This window comes from Trachurus trachurus (assembly GCF_905171665.1).
Source record: "Trachurus trachurus genome assembly, chromosome: 20".
Classification (NCBI taxonomy): domain Eukaryota; kingdom Metazoa; phylum Chordata; class Actinopteri; order Carangiformes; family Carangidae; genus Trachurus; species Trachurus trachurus.
Window position 1 is genome coordinate 23,756,834 of NC_139911.1, and position 21,345 is coordinate 23,778,178.

Sequence of the window (21,345 nt, forward strand, 5' to 3'; positions counted from 1 at the left end):
GTTGTACCAACACTCACACTGTGTGTGTGTGTGTGTGTGTGTGTGTGAAATATAAATGTGTGTCTCTCTGTAGCCTGAAGCCATTCAGCTCAAGTCGACTCTGGAAAAAGAAGAATAAAACACTCTTTCATCTAAATTTCTCTCTCATCTTCAACGTTCTCCAAACACAGAAGCTTTTCTCTCTGTGTTTAAGTGTGTGTGTGTGTGTGTGTGTGTGTGTGTGTGTGTGTGTGTGTGTGTGTGTGTGTGTGTGTGTGTGTGTGTGTGTGTGTGTGTGTGTGTGTGTGTGTGTGAGTGTGTGTGGAGGATAAATCATGTGTGTATGCTGTGTATATATTAGGGTGTGCGTGTCCCAGCGGGGCTGTGTGTTTGATGTTGAAGAATAAAGCCAGTCCACATACAGTTTAATGGTGATTACAGCTACAATCTGCTCCATTATTCATCCTCATCATCCTCTCTGTCACTGAGTGTGCGTGGAAATGATTGTGGCTTTGATGTGACTTCATTTATCTAAAGTCCAGATACACATGTGTCCTGACAATCAGGCCAGTGTTACAGTACCAGTGCAGTGTGTGTACTGTTCCTTTAAATGAGGAATGTGACGTGAAATTCACCTGGCTGGCTTGATGAATTATTGACCCCTAATCTCTAAACTCTAGGATTAAGAAATCAAACCTGACCTACAGCGTAGGGAAAAGGGAAAAACCGAGGTTTAAATATGACCTGATTTATACAATGTTCAGTCTAAAGCATGGTGTGGTGACCAGGACACCAGAGCATCATGCATTATTATTATTTTATTTCATTATGACGTGTAATTAGGTGAAAACACTTGGTTGGATTGTAGATTATCTATTATTACAACTGAATGAAGGAGTTATTATCAAAAAATAATAAAGATATAATTCTTAGACTCATAAATACTGCAAAAAATAGACATCAGATAACTGCAGTCATCCAACAAACAAACAAACAAACAAACAAATTCACTGGACATGTGCTGTGTATGTGTGTGTGTATCATTCTTACCTCTTCTTCATCAGCAGGATGACTCCGAGGAAGATGATGATGAAGAGCAGGATGCCGGCGATGGCTCCAGCGATCTTCACCGTGTGATCCGACTGATTCCCCTGGTCTGGTTCTGGTCTCCTGGTCGCAGCTCCTGAAACGTCAGCAGTCGCTTCATCAGATAACTCATCCACCACTAACCTGTTAACTACCTGTTAACTACCTGTTAACTACCTGTCCACCACTGTTACTTCTGTTAACTACCTGTTAACTACCTGTCCAATACTGTTACTACTGTTAACTACCTGTTAACTACCTGTCCAACACTGTTAACTACCTGTCCAATACTGTTACTACTGTTAACTACCTGTCCACCACTGTAAACTACTTTTAACTACCTGTCCAATACTGTTAACTACCTGTTAACTACCTGTCCACCACTGTTACTTCTGTTAACTACCTGTTAATACCTGTCCACCACTGTAAACTACTGTAAACTACCTGTCCACCCCTGTAAACTACCTGTCAACCACTGTAAACTACTGTAAACTACCTGTCCACCACTGTAAACTACCACTGCTGTAAACTACTGTTAACTACCTGTCCAATACTGTTAACTACCTGTCTACCACTGTAAACTACTGTAAACTACCTGTCCAATACTGTCAACTACCTGTTAACTACCTGTCCAACACTGTAAACTACTGTAAACTACCTGTCCACCACTGTTAACTAACTACCTGTCCACCACTGTAAAGTACTGTAAACTACCACTGCTGTAAACTACTGTTAACTACCTGTCCAATACTGTTAACTACCTGTCTACCACTGTAAACTACCTGTCCAATACTGTCAACTACCTGTTAACTACCTGTCCACCACTGTAAACTACCTGCCCAACACTGTAAACTACTGTAAACTACCTGTCCACCACTGTAAACTACCTGTCCACCACTGTAAACTACAGTAAACTACCACTGCTGTAAACTACTGTAAACTACCTGTCCAATACTGTAAACTACCTGTCCACCACTGTAAACTACTGTAAACTACCTGTCCAACGCTGTAAACTACTATTAACTACCTGTCCACCACTGTAAACTACTGTAAACTACCTGTCCACCACTGTAAACTACTGTAAACTACCTGTCCAACGCTGTAAACTACTATTAACTACCTGTCCACCACTGTAAACTACCTGTCCACCACTCTAAACTACCACTGCTGTAAACTACTGTTAACTATCTGTCCAATACTGTAAACTACCTGTCCACCTCTGTAAACTACTGTTAACTACCTGTCCAATACTGTTAACTACCTGTCTACCACTGTAAACTACTGTAAACTACCTGTCCAATACTGTCAACTACCTGTTAACTACCTGTCCAACACTGTAAACTACTGTAAACTACCTGTCCACCACTGTAAACTACAGTAAACTACCACTGCTGTAAACTACTGTAAACTACCTGTCCAATACTGTAAACTACCTGTCCACCACTGTAAACTACTGTAAACTACCTGTCCAACGCTGTAAACTACTATTAACTACCTGTCCACCACTGTAAACTACTGTAAACTACCTGTCCACCACTGTAAACTACTGTAAACTACCTGTCCAACGCTGTAAACTACTATTAACTACCTGTCCACCACTGTAAACTACCTGTCCAACACTGTAAACTACTATTAACTACCTGTCCACCACTGTAAACTACCACTGCTGTAAACTACTGTTAACTATCTGTCCAATACTGTAAACTACCTGTCCACCTCTGTAAACTACTGTTAACTACCTGTCCAATACTGTTAACTACCTGTCTACCACTGTAAACTACTGTAAACTACCTGTCCAATACTGTTAACTACCTGTTAACTACCTGTCCACCACTGTAAACTACCTGTCCAACACTGTTAACTACCTGTTAACTATCTATCCAATACTGTTAACTACCTGTCCACCACTGTTAACTACCTGCCCAACATAATTAACTACCTTTAACTATCTATCCAACAGTATTAACTACCTTTAACTACCTGTCCACCACTAGTAACTATCCATTCACCAGTGTTAACTACCTGTCCACCACTAGTAACTACCCATTCACCACTCTAAACTAGTAGTTCACACCAACACTAACATTATCTACCACTCTTTGTCTTTTGACCATTAACTCTAACCCAGTTATGTGTAATTAAGTGAAGTGGGACTTAGTAATGCAGTCAGGTGTTGTGGCTGATAAGACTGGTAAGACTGGTAACTCTGGTAACTCTGGGCCGTAGATGCTCCATACTGCAGGAGTCAAGCAGCTCCTGTCTTCATCACAACAAATGAGATGTGATGCAGCTGTTACATCTGTGTCATGATGGTGTGCAGGAGGAGCAGCAGCCTGAGACTGAAGACGAGGTGAAGATGATGTGAGGGACGGAGCAGAGTCCTTCTCTGACTGAATAATGTGATGGGATGTCAGCGCCATGAAAAACCCATTACCCTGCTCCGTGAGGGTGTGTAAGTGGATGTGTGTGTGCGTGTGTGTGTGTGTGAACGAGTGTCCAGGTGTAATATCCTTCCAAATGACTCGGTAGATGAGAAACGTTCAGGACACGACGTCGCTGTTGAGCTGTGTAATGTGTCATTTTAGACCTACTACACTTTTCCAATCAGATGCTGACAACAGCTATCAGTCACTGTGTGTGTGTGTGTGTGTGTGTGTGTGTGTTAAACTGGTCATGACATAAATGGAAAAGTAGAAACAGCTTTTTCACCCTGCCTCTTTTGTGTGTGGTTTATGGCTTCAGAGAATGAAAGCATAAATGAAACCTGTCTAACCAGCCTAACCAGTTCAATACAGTGTAACCAGTTTAACCAGCTCTAACCAGTGTAACCAGTGTAACCAGTTCTGCAATGTAGCAAAATGATCAATCATGGTCTTTTCAGCAAGAATTACATTCTGCATTCTGTTTCTGCTGTGATTTTATTGTGAAAGTCCTCACCAGAAGTTGTGCTTTATATCTATCTAAGGCTTATTTGGCAGCTTGTCTGCTCACATTTATTCTTCATCCATAACTCCAGCGTGTTGGACTGTAAGCTGGTGACACTTGTTCCGCTTCAGTGGAGAATGTGCAGTTTCCACGCTTTTAATTACATCATCTGTACGATTCAAATACATAAATACATGCTATGCCAAAATAACATATAGGATCCATCCAAGTCTAACCAGTCAAACCAGTTCTACAGTCTGACCAGTTGTTACCATTCCAACCAGTTTACTGAGTTCTAACCAGCTATTGACAGTCTAATTAGTGTAATAAGATAGGGATGTCATGATTATACATTTTCTTTTTTACATTGACTATTGTCAGAAATAATCACGGTGTTAGGATTATCACGCTTATTACGCATTAATTAATTTCACAACACTATAAATGTGTCAAATCAAATATAGTCAAAATATAATAACATTACTCATTGTTTACACAAAATATTTCAAGTGTCTATTAATATATGACCATTTATTAATCGCCCAGGGGAAGTGTTTGAATTATTCAGGTCATAAATTGTCATCTATACCAAATGTTTACATTTATTTTAGTCTTTTTTTTGTTTTGTTTTTTGTTTTTTAATACAAAAGACACACGGACATTTAAACTCCTACCAGTTCAATGTTACGTTAGGTAAATGGACCAGTATCTGTGCATTTACCTTTATTTTGGCGCACATCTGCTGATACGGTTCTGACATAATCTCATTTGGGAAGTGACGGTATTTAGGAATCGTTGCGATTAATTAATTGTGGCGTTTAATACCACGATTAATTGTGAAAACAAGTAATTGTGACATCCCTATAATAAGTCTAATTAGTTGAGTTCAGTCCAATTGGTTGTAACAGAACCAGTGTGGCCAGTACAGCAGCAGTTAATGGAACCAGTTTCCAGTATTAGTTTGTTTCTGTATTTTGTCCTTTCAAGGTCAGACCAGATCCACTATCGTCAGCTACCTCAGTTTCATTACACACTCACGCACATGCACGCGCACATGCACACGCACACACACTCTCTGAGCCAACACCCCCTTGGAGGCAGAGTAAGAGCTGCTGTTTTCAGTTTAAAAGCTATCAAAACACTGCTTTGAAGACTGAATTTCTTTGTGTGTGTTTGTGTGTTAGTGTGTGTGAGTGTGTGTGTGTGTGTGTGTGTGTGTGTGTGTGTCACAGTAGGCCACAGAGAAGCTGTTTTGTATGTGAAAGTGAAGCTGTTTTCTGCTTCAGGGCTTCAGCCAGTCACATTGAGTGGGAGGTGTGTGTCTGTGTATTAATGTGTCTTTGTGTATTATGTCTGTGTGTGTGTGTGTGTGTGTGTGTGTGTGTGTGTGTGTGTGTGTGTGTGTGTGTGTGTGTGTGTGTGTGTGTGTACACAGCGAACAGCTGTTCAGAGTGTTTTAGGCCTGCTGGTGACACGAGCTCTCCCACACACACAGACACACACCATGATGTATATTTATGTGTGGGTAAACAGTCAGAGGAAAGTTTCCACCTTTAGGCTGGTAAATATTTAAATGTAATTTTCAGCCAGCTGTGAATCAAAGTGTGTGTGTGTGTGTGTGTGTGTGTGTGTGTGTGTGTGTGTGTGTGTTCTGCTGTCTTTTGTGTATTAATAAAAAACAAAACAAAACATGAGATTGACGCACACACAGTGCAGGAACAAAACGATGGTTCTCATGTATCCTGACTGATCTGAACCCTGAGCCTGACCTCACACCTGAGTCTCAACATGCTGCTACAGTATCACTCTGCTGTTTCACTTCCTGTGCATCAGCTCCACAAATCCACTTGGAAACCAGAGAAACAGAAGCTGCAGAACCTCATTGAGAATCTTCCCGTTTGGCGAGACACTACAGGCAAAACCCCTGTTTTTTCATGCACTGATCAATTTTGAGATTTTGGGCTATTTTTCTTCCTTAACATGTATTCTTTCCGAAAAGTCAAAAGAAATGGTAGAACATCCACATTAAGGTTTTTATTTTACTTCATTTTGTCTCTTTCGTAGATTTCTGACATACTGTGCTGTGTCTGTTATCTGACCCATGTCATGTCAGGTATCATTGTAAAGCTCTCTCTCTCCTGAACAATGATGTGGACTCCAAAATGTGTCATCTCCTCCGTATCAGCAACCAATCATAAAAGTATGATTTACATTAACAATCTATGGAATTTTACAGTACAAGTCTTAAAAGGCCGTTTTCTCAAAATGAGTTTTTCCTCAGACTCTGAGCTAGAAATCTCAACTTCAGCAGCACTTACAGACACCAAACCTTCCAGTTTGATTCCTGTCTATATTCTGAAGGTTTTTAGAGAGGGGATTGTTGATATATCATTCAAAGCCTGATTCATACAACATTTTATCCCTAAAAACATGGCCAAATTGAATTTTTTTGGGCTGGTGACAGTATTTTCTCATTTAAAGAGTGATAAAAAGAGATATCCAAAACCCCCTCTGTAAAAACTTCTGACTCTAATATGTCAACAAAATAAAACAAGAATTTTGAAAGTGGCTTCATCCATTGTTCAGATTTCGGTTCTGGAAATGTACGCAAATTTGTGCATATTTCATCAGATATTGCCTCATTTACATATTTAAACATAACATTTGACAAAACTTGTAATACAATAAATATTTGTCTTAATGTAAGTGATAAACTTGGGAAGTTTCATGGTGATATGTGTTATACATTTTTTTTTACCCTATTCACCCGTAGTGTCTCCCCTTAAGTTTCCTTCAGAATCTCAGTGATCCGGTCATGAGCATAATGATATTAATGATACATAGCCTACATAATGATACACTGCAGACAGGAGCGGATCACAGCTGACTGAGTGATGTTACAGTCTGACAACAGGTGAACTGATACAGGATTAAAACTGAACCAATAACACAGAGAAACTAAGCTGTAATTCCAAGGGGACTTTTTCTTTAAAAAAAAAAAGGAAAAAGAAGCTGTGTACATGATATTAAACCTGTCCCATCAGTGTCCTCTACCATCTGTATAAGTGTGTCTGTTGTGTCTGTCCATCCCGGTTGTGTTTTGTCTGACCTGTTAGCTGCTTGTCGCCAGCTGCCGGGGCGATGCGAATGTAGGGCGTGGTGAGCTGAGTGACGATTATAGCAGCTATTGATCCAGGAAGGCATGCAGAGAGGGAGAGACAGGTAAACAGAGAGAGACAGGTAAACAGAGAGAGGGAGAGACAGACTGCAGCAGAGGTTTGGTCCTGAAGCAGAAATATTAGTATCATGCAGCATCGCCCTGCTCTCCTGACAGAGAAAACACATGACAACATCATTGGTACCAGTGCCGAAAGGGTAATCCTAATATGTATGCTGCAGGTAAAGAGAATAGAAATCTACTTATCATTTTTAAATAATTGTTCATTGTTTGTAATTATTTTCTGACAATTTAGGACTTGATAACAGGAGAGGATGACATCACAGATAGAGTGGGGGACGGAAGGGGGAACTCGTCTGAACAAACTGTTTAAATTGTCCTCACTCTTTACATTTAACCTTTCCCTGAAAGAAGGACATTTTTGTTGTTTTAAAGCACAGTTCAGTTTCTGTGAGTCTCTGGGAGCTTTAGGAACCACATCCCAAACCTCCCAGAGACTCACAACTCAACTGTGCTCTTCAAAGTGAAAAGGTTCCAATCAGATGATCAGACTCTCCTGTCAACAACTCCACACTCTCCACATTGAAATTGTTCTGATTGGTGGCTTACTTCTGGAGCTCACTGTGATTGGTGGGCTACCAGATGCTGCCTTTTCAGACAGAAGGACAGGAAGCTGGTTTCAGTTGCAGCTCTATTTTAAATGTTAGTTCTTGGTATTTCTGACAGCAGAGCTCAGGTTCAGGTTTTTGTCAGCAGCCAGCAATGTGACTGTCTAATTATCAGACTGCAGCTGTTCAGATAATTAACTTTATTAGTCGAGAACAAATAATTATTCACAATAATCTACAAGATGAAGAAGAAGACATTTCATAAAACTGTTTCTATCTTTATAACATCTCACCTGTTTGGTATAAATAATGAACAATCCTATCTGATTATGTGCTTGATTAGAAAGTTCACATCAATAAATCATATTTAATGTATTGTTTTCTGCTGATAAACACATACATTGATAAATGTGAGTAAAACCTGTGACCTACAGGAGTCCCAGTCAGATAATTAACTCTGACCTCTTCATTATGTCAGAGGAGTAGTTTAGCTGATTATCTTATTATTGATTAGGCTATTTGTTAATATTAAAGCATTGCAGGAAGAGTTAAGAGGCTTAATCAATAAATAATAAATACAATCTTTAAAAACCTACATAAAGATTAATGTTTAATGTTCAAATGGAGCTTATGAATATTAAATAAGGATAAAGTGTTGTCCCATTTACTGACATTATCTTTAATTAATGTTGTATTATCTATTACGGGTTTCAACGACTGTGGGGATTTACAGGAGAGCAGTTCAAAACACAGACCTGAAAGAGAAGCTTGTCAATCAGTTAATCAATCAATCAAGACATTAGTAGGTCATCCACAGTCAGCTGCAGACAGAAGAGTTAGAACAGAACAGAACAGCTTTTCTTCATAAAATCCACGTGGAGCTGTTATCATAGCAACAAGTCCTTAAACGCAGCAGTGCAGTTTACTGACAGTGAGCTGGATCAGGGCCAAGAGGGTTCAGACTGAACTGTTACAGTCTGAGGTAACGACCAGGAGGTGATGACCCTGATACTCATTAGTAACATTAATGATTCATCATTAATAGACATCAGTCTGAAAAACACACGGTTAATCAACCTCAACCATCTTCAATTGAAGATTAAAGGGATAGTTCACCCGAAATTGAAATTTCACTCATTATCTCCTCACCCTCATGTGGACTCAGGGCTGGGAGAAGTTTCAGAGTCCTCCGTGGCTTCTCTGAGTTACAGGGGGTCTCGGCGTAGCAGTGCATGTCCATATAACGGTTGCAAATGGATACCAACTGTCTTCGTAACAAAAAGACACACCAAAAAACATCCAAATACCTCCATGCTGCTCGTATGTAATGTCCATCTTGTATTGAAGCCCCGAAATGCGAAATTGTCCCAAAAAAAATTAAATAGCCTAGTCTATATTTCAAGCTTGTTTGTAGCGGAAGCTTCTCGAAGCTCCTCTTCCCGGTTCGTCAAATTTGGACGAACTGGAAAGAGGACAGACCCTGGTTCGTCCAAATTTGACGAACCGGGAAGAGGAGCTTCCGCTAAACAAGCTTGAAATATAGACTTATATAATTTTTTTCGGGACAATTTCGCATTTCGGGGCTTCAATACAAGACGGACATTACATACGAGCAGCATGGAGGTATTTGGATGTTTTTTGGTGTGTCTTTTTGTTACAAAGACAGTTGGTATCCATTTGCAACCGTTATATGGACATGCACTGCTACGCCGAGACCCCCTGTAACTCAGAGAAGCCACGGAGGACTCTGAAACTTCTCCCAGCCCTTAGTCCACATGAGGGGGAGTAGATAATGAGTGAAATTTCAATTTTGGGTGAACTATCCCTTTAACAGGACAATTTCATCCTGATAACATCATGTTAGTTTGGATTAGTTGACCTGATAAGAAGGATGTGGTCCAGGACTTGGACTCAGTGGGACTGTGGCTCTGGATGTGTGTATTCAGACCTGATGATTTCAGAAAGTGCTGCGTTTCCTCTGTTCAACGGCCCGGTTTACATTCAGCAGATGTTCAGCTCTCTTTTACATTCACATCAGCTCCACTCACTGTGGGTGTTGACATGGCAATAGAGTGGGGGTGGGGGTGTGTGTGTGGGGGGGGGTAGATCTATCTGGGTGCTGCAGCATGACTGACAGGTGTCTGGGGACCAACACAACCAATCAGCATTTGGTGTCATTAGCCACTAGAACTGTGCTCCAGTAAAAGCTGATTAAAGCCAGAGCAGACAATTACTGTGTGTGTGTGTTTGTGTGTGTGTGTGTGTGTGTGTGTCATAATCCTGAATGTTCATCAGGGGAGATAGTGGTGTTTTAGCTTGTTTAGCTGGGGTGCTAAACAGCTCTCTGGACGACCACTGAGGCCCGGTCATTAGCCTGGTGTTAGCCTAGCATAAGCGTAGAGCTGAGCCGAGTGCGTCATGTGTCCACGTCTCTGCGGAGGACATCAGCTCGTCCTGTTACTGGAGGACGGGGTTGCACAAAAGGTGTCAGGAGCTAGCAGCCATCTGTTATATGGCCATTATACGTCTGGATGGGACCAGCATGCTAACCATTAGCTTAGTGCTCCAACAGTTAAATGCCATATGTGTCCCATTACTCAGAATGGACTGGCTGCTGCCTGGCTAGCTAGCAGCTATTATTGAGTCCAGAGCTCAGGGCTCAAGCAGCGACCCATTTGCTTCAAAAATAGACTCTGCAGCTTTAAAAATGATTCATCTTTTGAAATATCAGTTCTCGACATCTTTTTCACGTCTTTTAAAATTAATTTATACACGGAAACATGTTTCATTTTCTTGAATAAACCTTTGAACAGGAAATTATGCAGAATAATAGTGTTCATTAACTTTCAAAATAAGAGTGTGAAACTTTCAAAATAAAAGAGAACAAAACGTGTCATAGAAAGTAATGGAGACCTTAAATAAACAAAACCCTTTTACAAATTTAAATATAAAAAAAACACATTTTCTTACCTTTAGTTGCCACTCGCACACAGTCAATCTTTGTTTCCTGTTAGAGAGAGAAGCAAATTAGTTTCCTGACAACACCAACACTGACATATTAGCTGTCACAGTTGCTCCAAGAACACCATATACACAAACGCACACGCATATACAAACATTTATTGTCAACAGAAATTCTAATGATGCTCTGGCAACAAGTGGCAGCAAGACCTCAGCTCATAGTTCTTTTTTGCTGTATAGACGTGTATTTGTTGATCTACGTCTTATTCTGTGTTTTTTATCCATCCATCCATCCATCCATCCATCCATCCATCCATCCATCCATCCATCCATCCATCCATCCATCCATCCATCCATCCATCCATCCATCCATCCATCCATCCATCCATCCATCCATCCATCCATCCATCCATCCATCCATCCATCCATCCGTCCGTTCGTCCGTCCATCCATCCGTCCATCCATCCATCCATCCATCCATCAGAGCAGACAGAAGGCAAATGGCTGTGGATCAGTGCCTGCTCTGGCATTAACACACACATATCTACACACACACACACACACACACACAGTGCAGACAGCACTAGCAGCAGCAGCGGTGGTGATGGCGTGTCTCTGTGGTGTGGTGACAGTAAAAAGCACTACTGTTACTGCAATATTCAAGACACTCATCAATTAAATCTCCCAGTGTCAATAATTAACACGCAGCACAATGCGATCTCCATGTGTGTAAGAGGGAACAATTATCACACACATGCACACACACACATACGTACAGCCAATTAGTGTCACTGGCTGCTAAACCTGTCTTCACTCCACTTAAACTGTGTGTGTGTGTGTGTGTGTGTGTGTGTGTGTGTGTGTGTGTGTGTGTGTGTGTGTGTGTGTGTGTGTGTGTGTGTGTGTGTGTGTGTATCAGAGTGTGTGACCTCCCTGTCTCTCTTGCTTCTCTGATTCTTTATGACAGAAAAAGATGTGAAAGCGTCGTTATAAACAGACGAGTGTCTCTGTGATGTCGAGCTCTGCTGCACACTGTGACTAAATATCTCCACTCCAGCCTTCCCTTTAAACTCAGCTCACCAACTGTTTCCTGTCTGATTAACAAACTGTTTCTCTACACCACATGTATTCAGCTGATGGACCATATGCAGGTACTTTAGAGTTACCACACAAACCCGACACATACTGTATATTCTTGGATTGAAGTGTAGTCTACCTCTGATGTCCATGGTGAATAAATATCTACTCTACTGAGAAACCAGAAAACAAAGATACAACCGTAGCTGACTCCTTGACCTCCACATGTTCATTAAAAGACACCAACATCAGGTCCTCACACTCCCAGAGCTCTACTCTTTAACTGTGTAACTGTAACATCCACACAGAAAGGTCAGCTCTGCCTCAGCCACTGGAACATCCACTCCCACCAACCTGAACTGACTAAACTTAATGATAGTGCTGTAAGACAGAATACTGCTATGTGACTGTTAGAAAGTAAGACAATATAATATACTATCATTTTAAAATGATTTTAAAAAGATAGATCAATGTGGTCATGTTTACTATGGTAACTACTGTAGTTAACTAGTGATCCACAGTGTAATCAGATCATGAGATGATTGTATAGGGTTCCTACAGCTTAAGGCAAGTTAAATTCTAGACTTTTTAAGACTTTTTAATGCCACTTGAAATTACATTTAAGACAGCGATGTAGCTGGGTTGCAGCGTCATCTCCATGTGTGTTTGTTGACAACAGAACAGCTGTAGTGAGAACGTGAGGCTGAGATTATAAACTAAAAAGGACATTTTTAAGACTTTTAAAATATTGATTGAAGACATTTTAATGCCAGTGTTTTCAGATTAATGAATTCAATGCATTTTAAGACTTTTTAAGGATCTGCGGGAATCCTGTTGTACCTGTGGACAGGTGAACTCACCCCATTAGCCGTGCTGACAGCCTGGTAGTAGATCCCATAACTCTTATGAGGCAGCAGAGGAGCGTTCCAATAACCATTGTAGGTCCTGTTATCGCCTGCACACACACACAGAAATAGATAAACAGGTGTGCAAGTTAAAAGATGAACAGGTTAACATGTATACAATAAGGTCAACTAACTGATCACATAGCCTCTAGTGATCATAATATCACTCTAGCTCCATCAGACACAGTCTCCAGGAAGCTGCAGGTGATTTGTTGCAAAATAAAACCACAAAAAAACAAAACAAAGAAAAGCAAATTAAGCGATTAAAAAGCAATTTAACTTAACAGCAAATGTTCACAAATGAACAAACTAATTCAACTCACTATCTGATGAATTAATTAACACAGGTCACACAAGGTCAACTAAACGCACTACCAAACTAGTTAGCAGAGAAGCTAACAGCTGGATGACTCACCGACACAGAAGGGCATGGGCGTTCTCAGCTCGCTCATTGGCAGCTCTGCACTGAAGTAATACTGAGAGTTGAGCAGCGTGGCGTTCTGGAAGTGAATGGGCACCGGGTAGCAGCGGAGGATCTCTGCAGTACCTCTCCTCTGCCTGCGGGGGCGCTCCTCCTCCACAACCACCTGGTACTTGCTGCAGACAGAGGACAGAAGACAGAGAACGTCACGCCAAGTGTTTCAGTTATTAATTGGTAATAAGAAATATCATGAGTGACGATGACATCATATCATCATAAAAACCGACATCGATATGTTTAAAGGGATAGTTCACCCAAAATTGAAATTTCACTCATGTGGACTAAGGGCTGGGAGAAGTTTCAGAGTCCTCCGTGGCTTCTCTGAGTTACAGGGGGTCTCGGCGTAGCAGTGCATGTCCATATAACGGTTGCAAATGGATACCAACTGTCTTCGTAACAAAAAGACACACCAAAAAACATCCAAATACCTCCATGCTGCTCGTATGTAATGTCTGTCTTGTATTGAAGCCCCGAAATGCAAAATTGTCCCGAAAAAAGTCTATTTCAAGCTTGTTTTGTAGCGGAAGCTTCTCGAAGCTCCTCTTCCCGGTTCGTCAAATTTGGACGAAGAGGACAGACCCTGGTTCGTCCAAATTTGACGAACTGAAGAAGAAGAAGAGGAGCTTCTGCTACAAACAAGCTTGAAATATAGACTTATTTAATTTCTTTCGGGACGATTTCGCATTCCGGGGCTTCAATACAAGACGGACATTACATACCAGCAGCATGGAGGTATTTGGATGTTTTTTGGTGTGTCTTTTTGTTACGAAGACAGTTGGTATCCATTTGCAACCGTTATATGGACATGCACTGCTACGCCGAGACCCCCTGTAACTCAGAGAAGCCACGGAGGACTCTGAAACTTCTCCCAGCCCTTAGTCCACATGAGGGTGAGTAGATACTGAGTGAAATTTCAATTTTGGGTGAACTATCCCTTTAAGATCCAAGCTTTTACAATTAATGTACAGTAGTTCAGCTCACAGCTCCTCCAGTCTGATATTTCAACATCCAGTTTTTAAATCAATCTACCTCTGTTTAAATGAGCTTCAGCACTTCTTGGGGAATCTCCTTCAGGGTTGCTGGTAGATTTCTTCTTTAGGCATTTTTCAGCTATTTTAGACTATTCTGTTTTGTACTCTTGGCATTCACTCATTTGCTTCAGGAAATGCATTTTATAGTTCTTATTCTTCGGTTCTTTTTTTGCATCCAAGTTAAACTTTGTTCAGGAGAACAACATTTTCAGGAGATCCCTATTTTTTCCTATTATTCATAATTTTCAAGGCAAGACATGTATTTTGAAGGCTCTGGTAGGCAGCTCTACAGTACATACACTTACTTTGTAACTTCAAAATAAGAGTATCAACCAGGTAAGAGAGGCTACTGGAGGCTTGTCGGTGAGATTGTTGCAGAAGTCCTTTAAGATTTTTAATAAATTTTGGCCTTGCCTTTGGAAGAGTGACTGTGTTGAAGAATATTGGCTTGATTTCTATTCACATACAACCCTTACACATAAAATCACACTCCTGTTCCTCTCACCCATCTGTTGGTTCATTATTCAGCACCACAGAAAGGTCAGCTCTGCCTCTCCTCCACTCCATCACTCTCTCCTTCATTTTTATTAACTCTCTGTCTCTGTATGTAGGGGCTGTAACTTTGTAGGAGTCTGACATTAAACTGATCATTCATTTCAGCCTGTCTACGAAGGCATTCAATCTTGTATGTGGGTAAAATACAGAAAGACACAAAACAAATGAAAATGTGACTGGACAGACTGGTAAGGAGGGCTGGCTCTGTGGTGGGCACACAGCTGGACTCAGTGGTCACAGTGGTAGAGACCAGAACCCTGGACAAACTGCTTTCCACCCTGGACAATGCCCACCAGCCTTGATGTCCCTGTCCTTAAATGATTTCCTTCAGAGGGAAAAGGTTTCAGTCTGTTAGAAGAGCACAAAGCTGAAACTCAATTAAAATATACTGAAACTGCTGGAAATAGGTAACCTGCTAAAGCACTGCTGTTATCTGCTGAAACTGCTGAAAATACTGACACTGCTGCAACTCTTCTGAAACTACTGAGCCTCCTGAAGCACTGCTCTGCTGAAACTACCGAACCTGCTGAAACTCTGCTGAAACTACTGAACCTCCTAAAGCACTGCTGTAACTGAAACTACTGAACCTCCTAAAGCACTGATGTAACTGAAACTACTGAACCTCCTAAAGCACTACTGTAACTGAAACTACTGAACCTCCTAAAGCACTGCTGTAACTGAAACTACTGAACCTCCTAAAGCACTGCTGTAACTGAAACTACTGAAGCTCCTAAAGCACTACTGTAACTGAAACTACTGAACCTCCTAAAGCACTACTGTAACTGAAACTACTGAACCTGCTGAAACTCTGCTGAAACTACTGAACCTCCTGAAGCAATGCTCTGCTGAAACTACTGAACCTGCTGAAACTCTGCTGAAACTACTGAACCTCCTGAAGCACTGCTCTGCTGAAACTACTGAACCTGCTGAAACTCTGCTGAAACTACTGAACCTCCTAAAGCACTACTGTAACTGAAACTACTGAACCTCCTAAAGCACTGCTGTAACTGAAACTACTGAACCTGCTGAGACTCTGCTGAAACTACTGAACCTGCTGAAACTACTAAACCTCCTAAAGCACTGCTGTAAATGAAACTACTGAACCTCCTAAAGCACTGCTGTAACTCTGCTGAAACTACTGAGCCTACTGAAAGTCTGCTGAACCTACTGAAGCACTTCTGTAGGTTTGCTGAAAATACTGAGACAGCTGAAACTCAACTCTACTGAAGTCTGCTGAAGCTTTGCTGAAACAGCTGAAACTTCACAAGCCCTAAGAAACACGACTGGGCAAGTTGCTCATTTATTAATGTACAAATAGGCTGTCATTTAGGTGTTACTTACTGTAGAAATGCATTACTCTCAACACTGCTGAGAAGATTCTAGTAACTCCCAACTCTACTTAACTCAACCAACTTTTCAGTTACAACAAAACCTCACTCGCTGCTCCACACAAACTCTCACACTCACTCTACAGAAATTCAAGTGACACTAAGATAACTTTATCCACCCCTCTCCACTGAAACTATACTCTACTCTCTAAAAATCTCTTGTGACTCTTATGATGAAAAAAAATCCATCATCTCCATCAACTCTGGAGACTATCGATTCCACAGAAACTGGATATACACAGACTGAGACAGACTCTACTTGTGATTCTGTACTACAGACACATTACAGACACCACAACAACTTGAAGATCTATGAAAAATACACAGTCTCTGTAGAAAATGTTGGTGGTCTATAAAATAAAACAAACTCTACAGAATCCCAACTCCATAAAAAAAAAAACTTTACAAGGTCAACAACAATTTTGCTGTTACAAACTGTTGTTAGACGACAAAGAACAGCAGAGGGACACTTTCTGTTTTCTACCACCAAGCGTCACAGTTCACACAGAAACACCTGCACTTGAACGCAACCCTTTTTGACTTTTCAATGGTGGTGGTTGTGTCCTCAGGGACGTTGGAAACAATAGTTGTATTTTTCACAGGAACCAGGTTCAGGACAGAAGTCATATATCACCATACACACACACACACACACACACACACACACACACACACACACACACACACACACACACACACACACACACTTGAGGGTGTGGAACGTGAAATTGCTGCATTGTCACATTTCCCGCTGGACAGGAAACTAAAGGAGGACAGGAAAGCACACACATAACATATACACATACGCACACACACAGGCACACACAGTCACACACACTATAAAATCTGCTTAATTCCCACAAAAATGAAGAGAAAGACAGATTCAATCATCTCTCTTTCTTTCTCTTTCTTTCCTCCTCCTCTTTCTTCTTGTCCTCTCTCCTCCCCTTCACATCTGTCTCTCTCTTTCTTTCCTCTCTCTGTCTGTGACAAACCATCTCCAATCACATTTCTTCACGCTCACGTCGCAGCACTTGTGTGTGCGAGTATGTGTACGTGTGTGTGTGTGTGTGACAATAATCTGATTATGGCAGCAGGTTGCCCGCGGCAACACCTTTTGTCCTACGATCTGAGGCTCTTATACATCAGTATGTGCGCGTTGCAGAGTGTGTGTGTGTGTGTGTGTGCCTGCGGGCCGACAAACACTCCGGTGTCAAAGGAAACAAAAGCAAAGTTAAATATAAACACACAAACATGAAATGGTATCTCAGAGAAGCATCTGTTCAATCTGATGGATTTCACATCAGCTATCATGTCAATTAACACACCGTGTATCACACGCACACATCCACGCTTCGCTCCTGCATAAACACAACATGGATATGAATATGGATTCGGTCGGAATGATGCATTTCCCTGCTTCTCTGAGACTTCATGTGTTTTATGTTTCATGGATTCTTTAAGTTAAGAAAAGAAACAAGATGAGCTGTAATAATCTCCCTTTGAGTGGGTTTCTATGATGACGGCGGAGAAGAAGAGGCTGCTCACAGAGCTACAGTTGGCCTCACGCTGCAGCAACAGGAAACATGTCTGTGCTGCTCGCAGCTCTATGTAGTTGAAAGGTCAATCTCCATTTGTTCCTTGTTTATAAAACAGCTCTAGGTTCTGTACAAATATCCATCCACAGCCTGTATTCAGAAACTGAGCCCTAAAACCAGCCGTCACAGCTTCTGCAAGTTGTGATGTCAAAACAAATCAGCCCACGTCCTCAGTCATGACCCGAGCCCGGCCCACCCCGAGTCCCGGCCCTTCATGGAGTCTTTACCTGTAATCTGCAATATTTTACACTTGGGCACTCAGAAAACAGCGAGTCAATCAGGGAGGAGGCTCGGAGCCGCCTCTCTTTTGATTGATGCTGTGAACTGTGACAGAATCACCATAAATACATTGGAAACACTAGCGTTGAGGCTGCAAACGGCCCAGAATGCATTACTCTCTGCTGAAGGGCGTGTTATACTGGTACTTTCTCCAAATGAATTTAATTTAGACAAGCAGATGTGCAGTGACACCGCATGGATCATGTGATTCGCTGCAGTGTGTGTTTAGCTCTGCAGCCTGTGTCAGGAGCTTCTGTTCACTGTCGGTAAGAAGACATGAGCAGATGAACCGAGCCATCTTTGTGTTTCCTGACAATTTTGAGTGAAATGAAACCACAGTGTGTGTGTGTGTGTGTGATTGACACATTAGCTGTTAATCCCCTGTTAATCCTTGTGTTAGCAGCAGGTTCTGATTAGCCCCGCCTGCTGATTGTTAATTAACTAAATCCCAAGATGACGACGGAGTGCAGGCAGCTGTTAACGTGAAGACTGTTACCGCGGATACGCTCTTCCTCTGGGCCGCCGACATTGGAGATTTAACAGTAAGCGTGAGTGTGTGTCTGTCTGATTACAAACAAAGAAACAGGTGAGATACCAAGCAAGTCTTGTGCAGAGAGCCGGCCCGCTGAGACCGCTCGGCACGCGCCGCCATATTTGGCCACCATGTGACTGTGTGACAGGCCTGGTTCCTTCTTCATGTTGTGTTTTAATGTTTAACGTTTCAGCGATGAAAACTTTATGAAGCAGAAGATTGATGCTGCTGAATATTTCAGTGTGTGTGTGTGTGTTATTACCTGACCGGGGCTCCTCGGCTCTGAGCTGGTTTGAGCAGAACAGTGACGGTGGAGTCGGTCTGGTTGAGAGGAGACTCCTGGTCGTAGGCCGGCATCAGAGGAGCTGAGGGGGAGAGAGGGGGAGGGGGGCTGTCAGCAACATGCTCCTGTTCCTCACATGTGTCATACTGTTGTAGTCTTTCTGATTAATTACCATGACATTTGATTAGAAACATCATTATAGTCAATAAAAGACTGTACCAGTGATCTGGATCCAAATCAGAAATGATAATAAGAGTTAGAGGAGCCCTGACCCTGGTTGGGCCCTTGGGTCAGCCATGAGGGAGGATAATCATACGTTTTTTTTTTTGTTCATTTTAGTTTTTTCTCCTTTTTTTTAAATTAATGAACATTTAAAGGACAATTCTGGGCAAATTCAACTCGGGGCTGTATTTTCCTAACATTTTAGGTATAAAAGAAGGAATGTGTGAGTTTAATTGCTCCTGTTTTGCGGTAGTTGTGTCAAGTTCTGCTGCTTAGGCTGTTTACATCCCTCAAAGCTGCAATTTTTTTTCCACAGACAGCGTCAGATGGCGACTCAAACATGCACCGAGAAGTTTGTTTACTTCAACGGGAGCTTCCGACTGCACGTGAACACACCGAGCGCGTCAATCCCTCAAATTACAGCTTTGAGGGATGTAAACAGCCTAAAGCAGCAGAACTTACATCCGCTCCCATTCATCGCTGCCATGGCGATGCGGGGACAGACACAACTACCGCAAAACAGGAGCAATTAAGCTGAAAATCTTCAGATTCCTTCTTTTAGACCTAAAATGTTAGGAAAATACAGCCCCGAGTTGAATTTGCCCAGAATTGTCCTTTAAGCACACATTACAAGACAGTTACATGTACAGAACCGTATGGGACAAAGGACAGTGACAGAACCAACCAGAGAACGGGGGGTGGAATTGCAAAAAGAGGTGTTGAGCAGGCAGATTGAATTTGTTGTGAATAAAAACATGTTTTCATTGAAGATGCATGTTCTTTTTGATTTGGTGAATTGATAGTAATACCGTATACTGTTATCTCAGTCTCAGTGTTGGCCATTGTGGCCATCTTACAGTTGTATTGTTCCAATATTGTTCCAATATCATTATGTTAACTGTGGTTTGTCCCTTGTTTGCTTTATTGTTGTGGACTGTTTTTTTCTTTGTTTGTTTTTGTTGTGTCTGTTTTTTCTGTATTGTGAATGTGTTTGTACGATGAGTTCATGTTTGTCTATATGTTTGGACCCCCTCGAAAACAAGATGATACATCTCAAGGGGTTTATTCAAATAAAGAAATGTCTAACAAAAACAGAGAATAAAGAGGCTAATGAAAAGAAAAACATAAAAGGGGGGAAGGAAGGGATGAATGGTGTGAAGTAGTTTTGAGGGATCAGCTCTGGATAAATTGTATGAATGGAGACCAGGTGTTATTGTAGTGGGTGATATTATCTTTCATGGTAAAAGTTTTTTCCAAATTTGAATGTTCCGTCAGCAGATTGTACCAGTGCTGTAGTGAAAGTTTTGTTCTGTCTTTCCAATTGAGTAGGATTGTTTTTTTGGCCATGGCTGTGGAGATGAGGATGAATGTTTGATGATGTTTTGGGAGTGATAACGAGGAGAGGTCACCATGCAGGACCATGTTGGGGTAGAGTGGGAGGGATGCTGAGGCTGAGGATGTTGGATAGTTATTTTGAAGGATCCTACCTGAGATCTTGGTGGTGAACTGGGTGATCACTGGAGGTCCGAAGCCTTTCACAGTGGAGGCTCTTATTGTGAAGGAGTAGGTGGAGCCCGGGTAGAGGCCGGTGAACACGTGACTTGTGTCATTGGCTGGTTTGAACACCTTGCCGCTCTGATTGGACAGGTCGAACTCCGTATCGAAGGAGCTCAGGGCTTTGTAGGAGATCTGTGGAGGAGAACGACAGCTACAGTGTCTGGCTGCCTCACAAGGCATTGTGGGTTATGAAGTTTTTAAGTTCTGCTCTGGTCATTATGGATTGTCTATGAAGACTACGAAACCTGACCTCATCAGCTGTCGCCATGACGAATAAAACACAGCACTGCACCACAATGTGATTCTTACACCAAAGGATAGGCTTTATATTACACACAGCTCCACTACTTCCTGAACTTAAACAAGCTCCTTTATTTCCTGTCTTACATTATTGGACAAACTGATTCATCCAGGTGTGCCTGACCGTTGTTGTGAGGTTGTCAGACACACCTGGATGAATCAGTTTGTCCAAGACAGACAAGACAGACAAAAGCCCTATTCGCACGGGATTAGTATTACCTGGGGACCTCTGGTGATTTGTAATAATTGCGGAGGACGTCTGTGATCTTAATCAGTAATTTGTAAAGTAAAAATTCCCCCGCAAATGACCTACTATATTTCACCAAAGACCGACGTCCCGTGGTAAAACTAGTCCCGTGCAAATCTGCATCTCAGTAATTGAGGGGCATTTTTTGTTTTT

The 21,345-nt window shown here is 41.6% G+C and overlaps 1 protein-coding gene across 1 annotated transcript in view; it reads right to left on the minus strand.

The window, feature by feature from the left end:
* Positions 1-21,345, minus strand: part of LOC311003924 (receptor-type tyrosine-protein phosphatase mu-like) — a 171,614-nt gene that overhangs the window by 50,069 nt on the left and 100,200 nt on the right. The window contains exons 13-19 of the mRNA XM_083995836.1: positions 20,576-20,777; positions 18,846-18,948; positions 13,135-13,316; positions 12,675-12,769; positions 10,747-10,783; positions 7,100-7,174; positions 1,030-1,162 (exon numbers count right to left, since the gene is read on the minus strand). Coding sequence (XP_083851962.1) covers positions 1,030-1,162; positions 7,100-7,174; positions 10,747-10,783; positions 12,675-12,769; positions 13,135-13,316; positions 18,846-18,948; positions 20,576-20,777 — 827 coding nt within the window. The remainder of the gene's footprint in view (positions 1-1,029; positions 1,163-7,099; positions 7,175-10,746; positions 10,784-12,674; positions 12,770-13,134; positions 13,317-18,845; positions 18,949-20,575; positions 20,778-21,345) is intronic.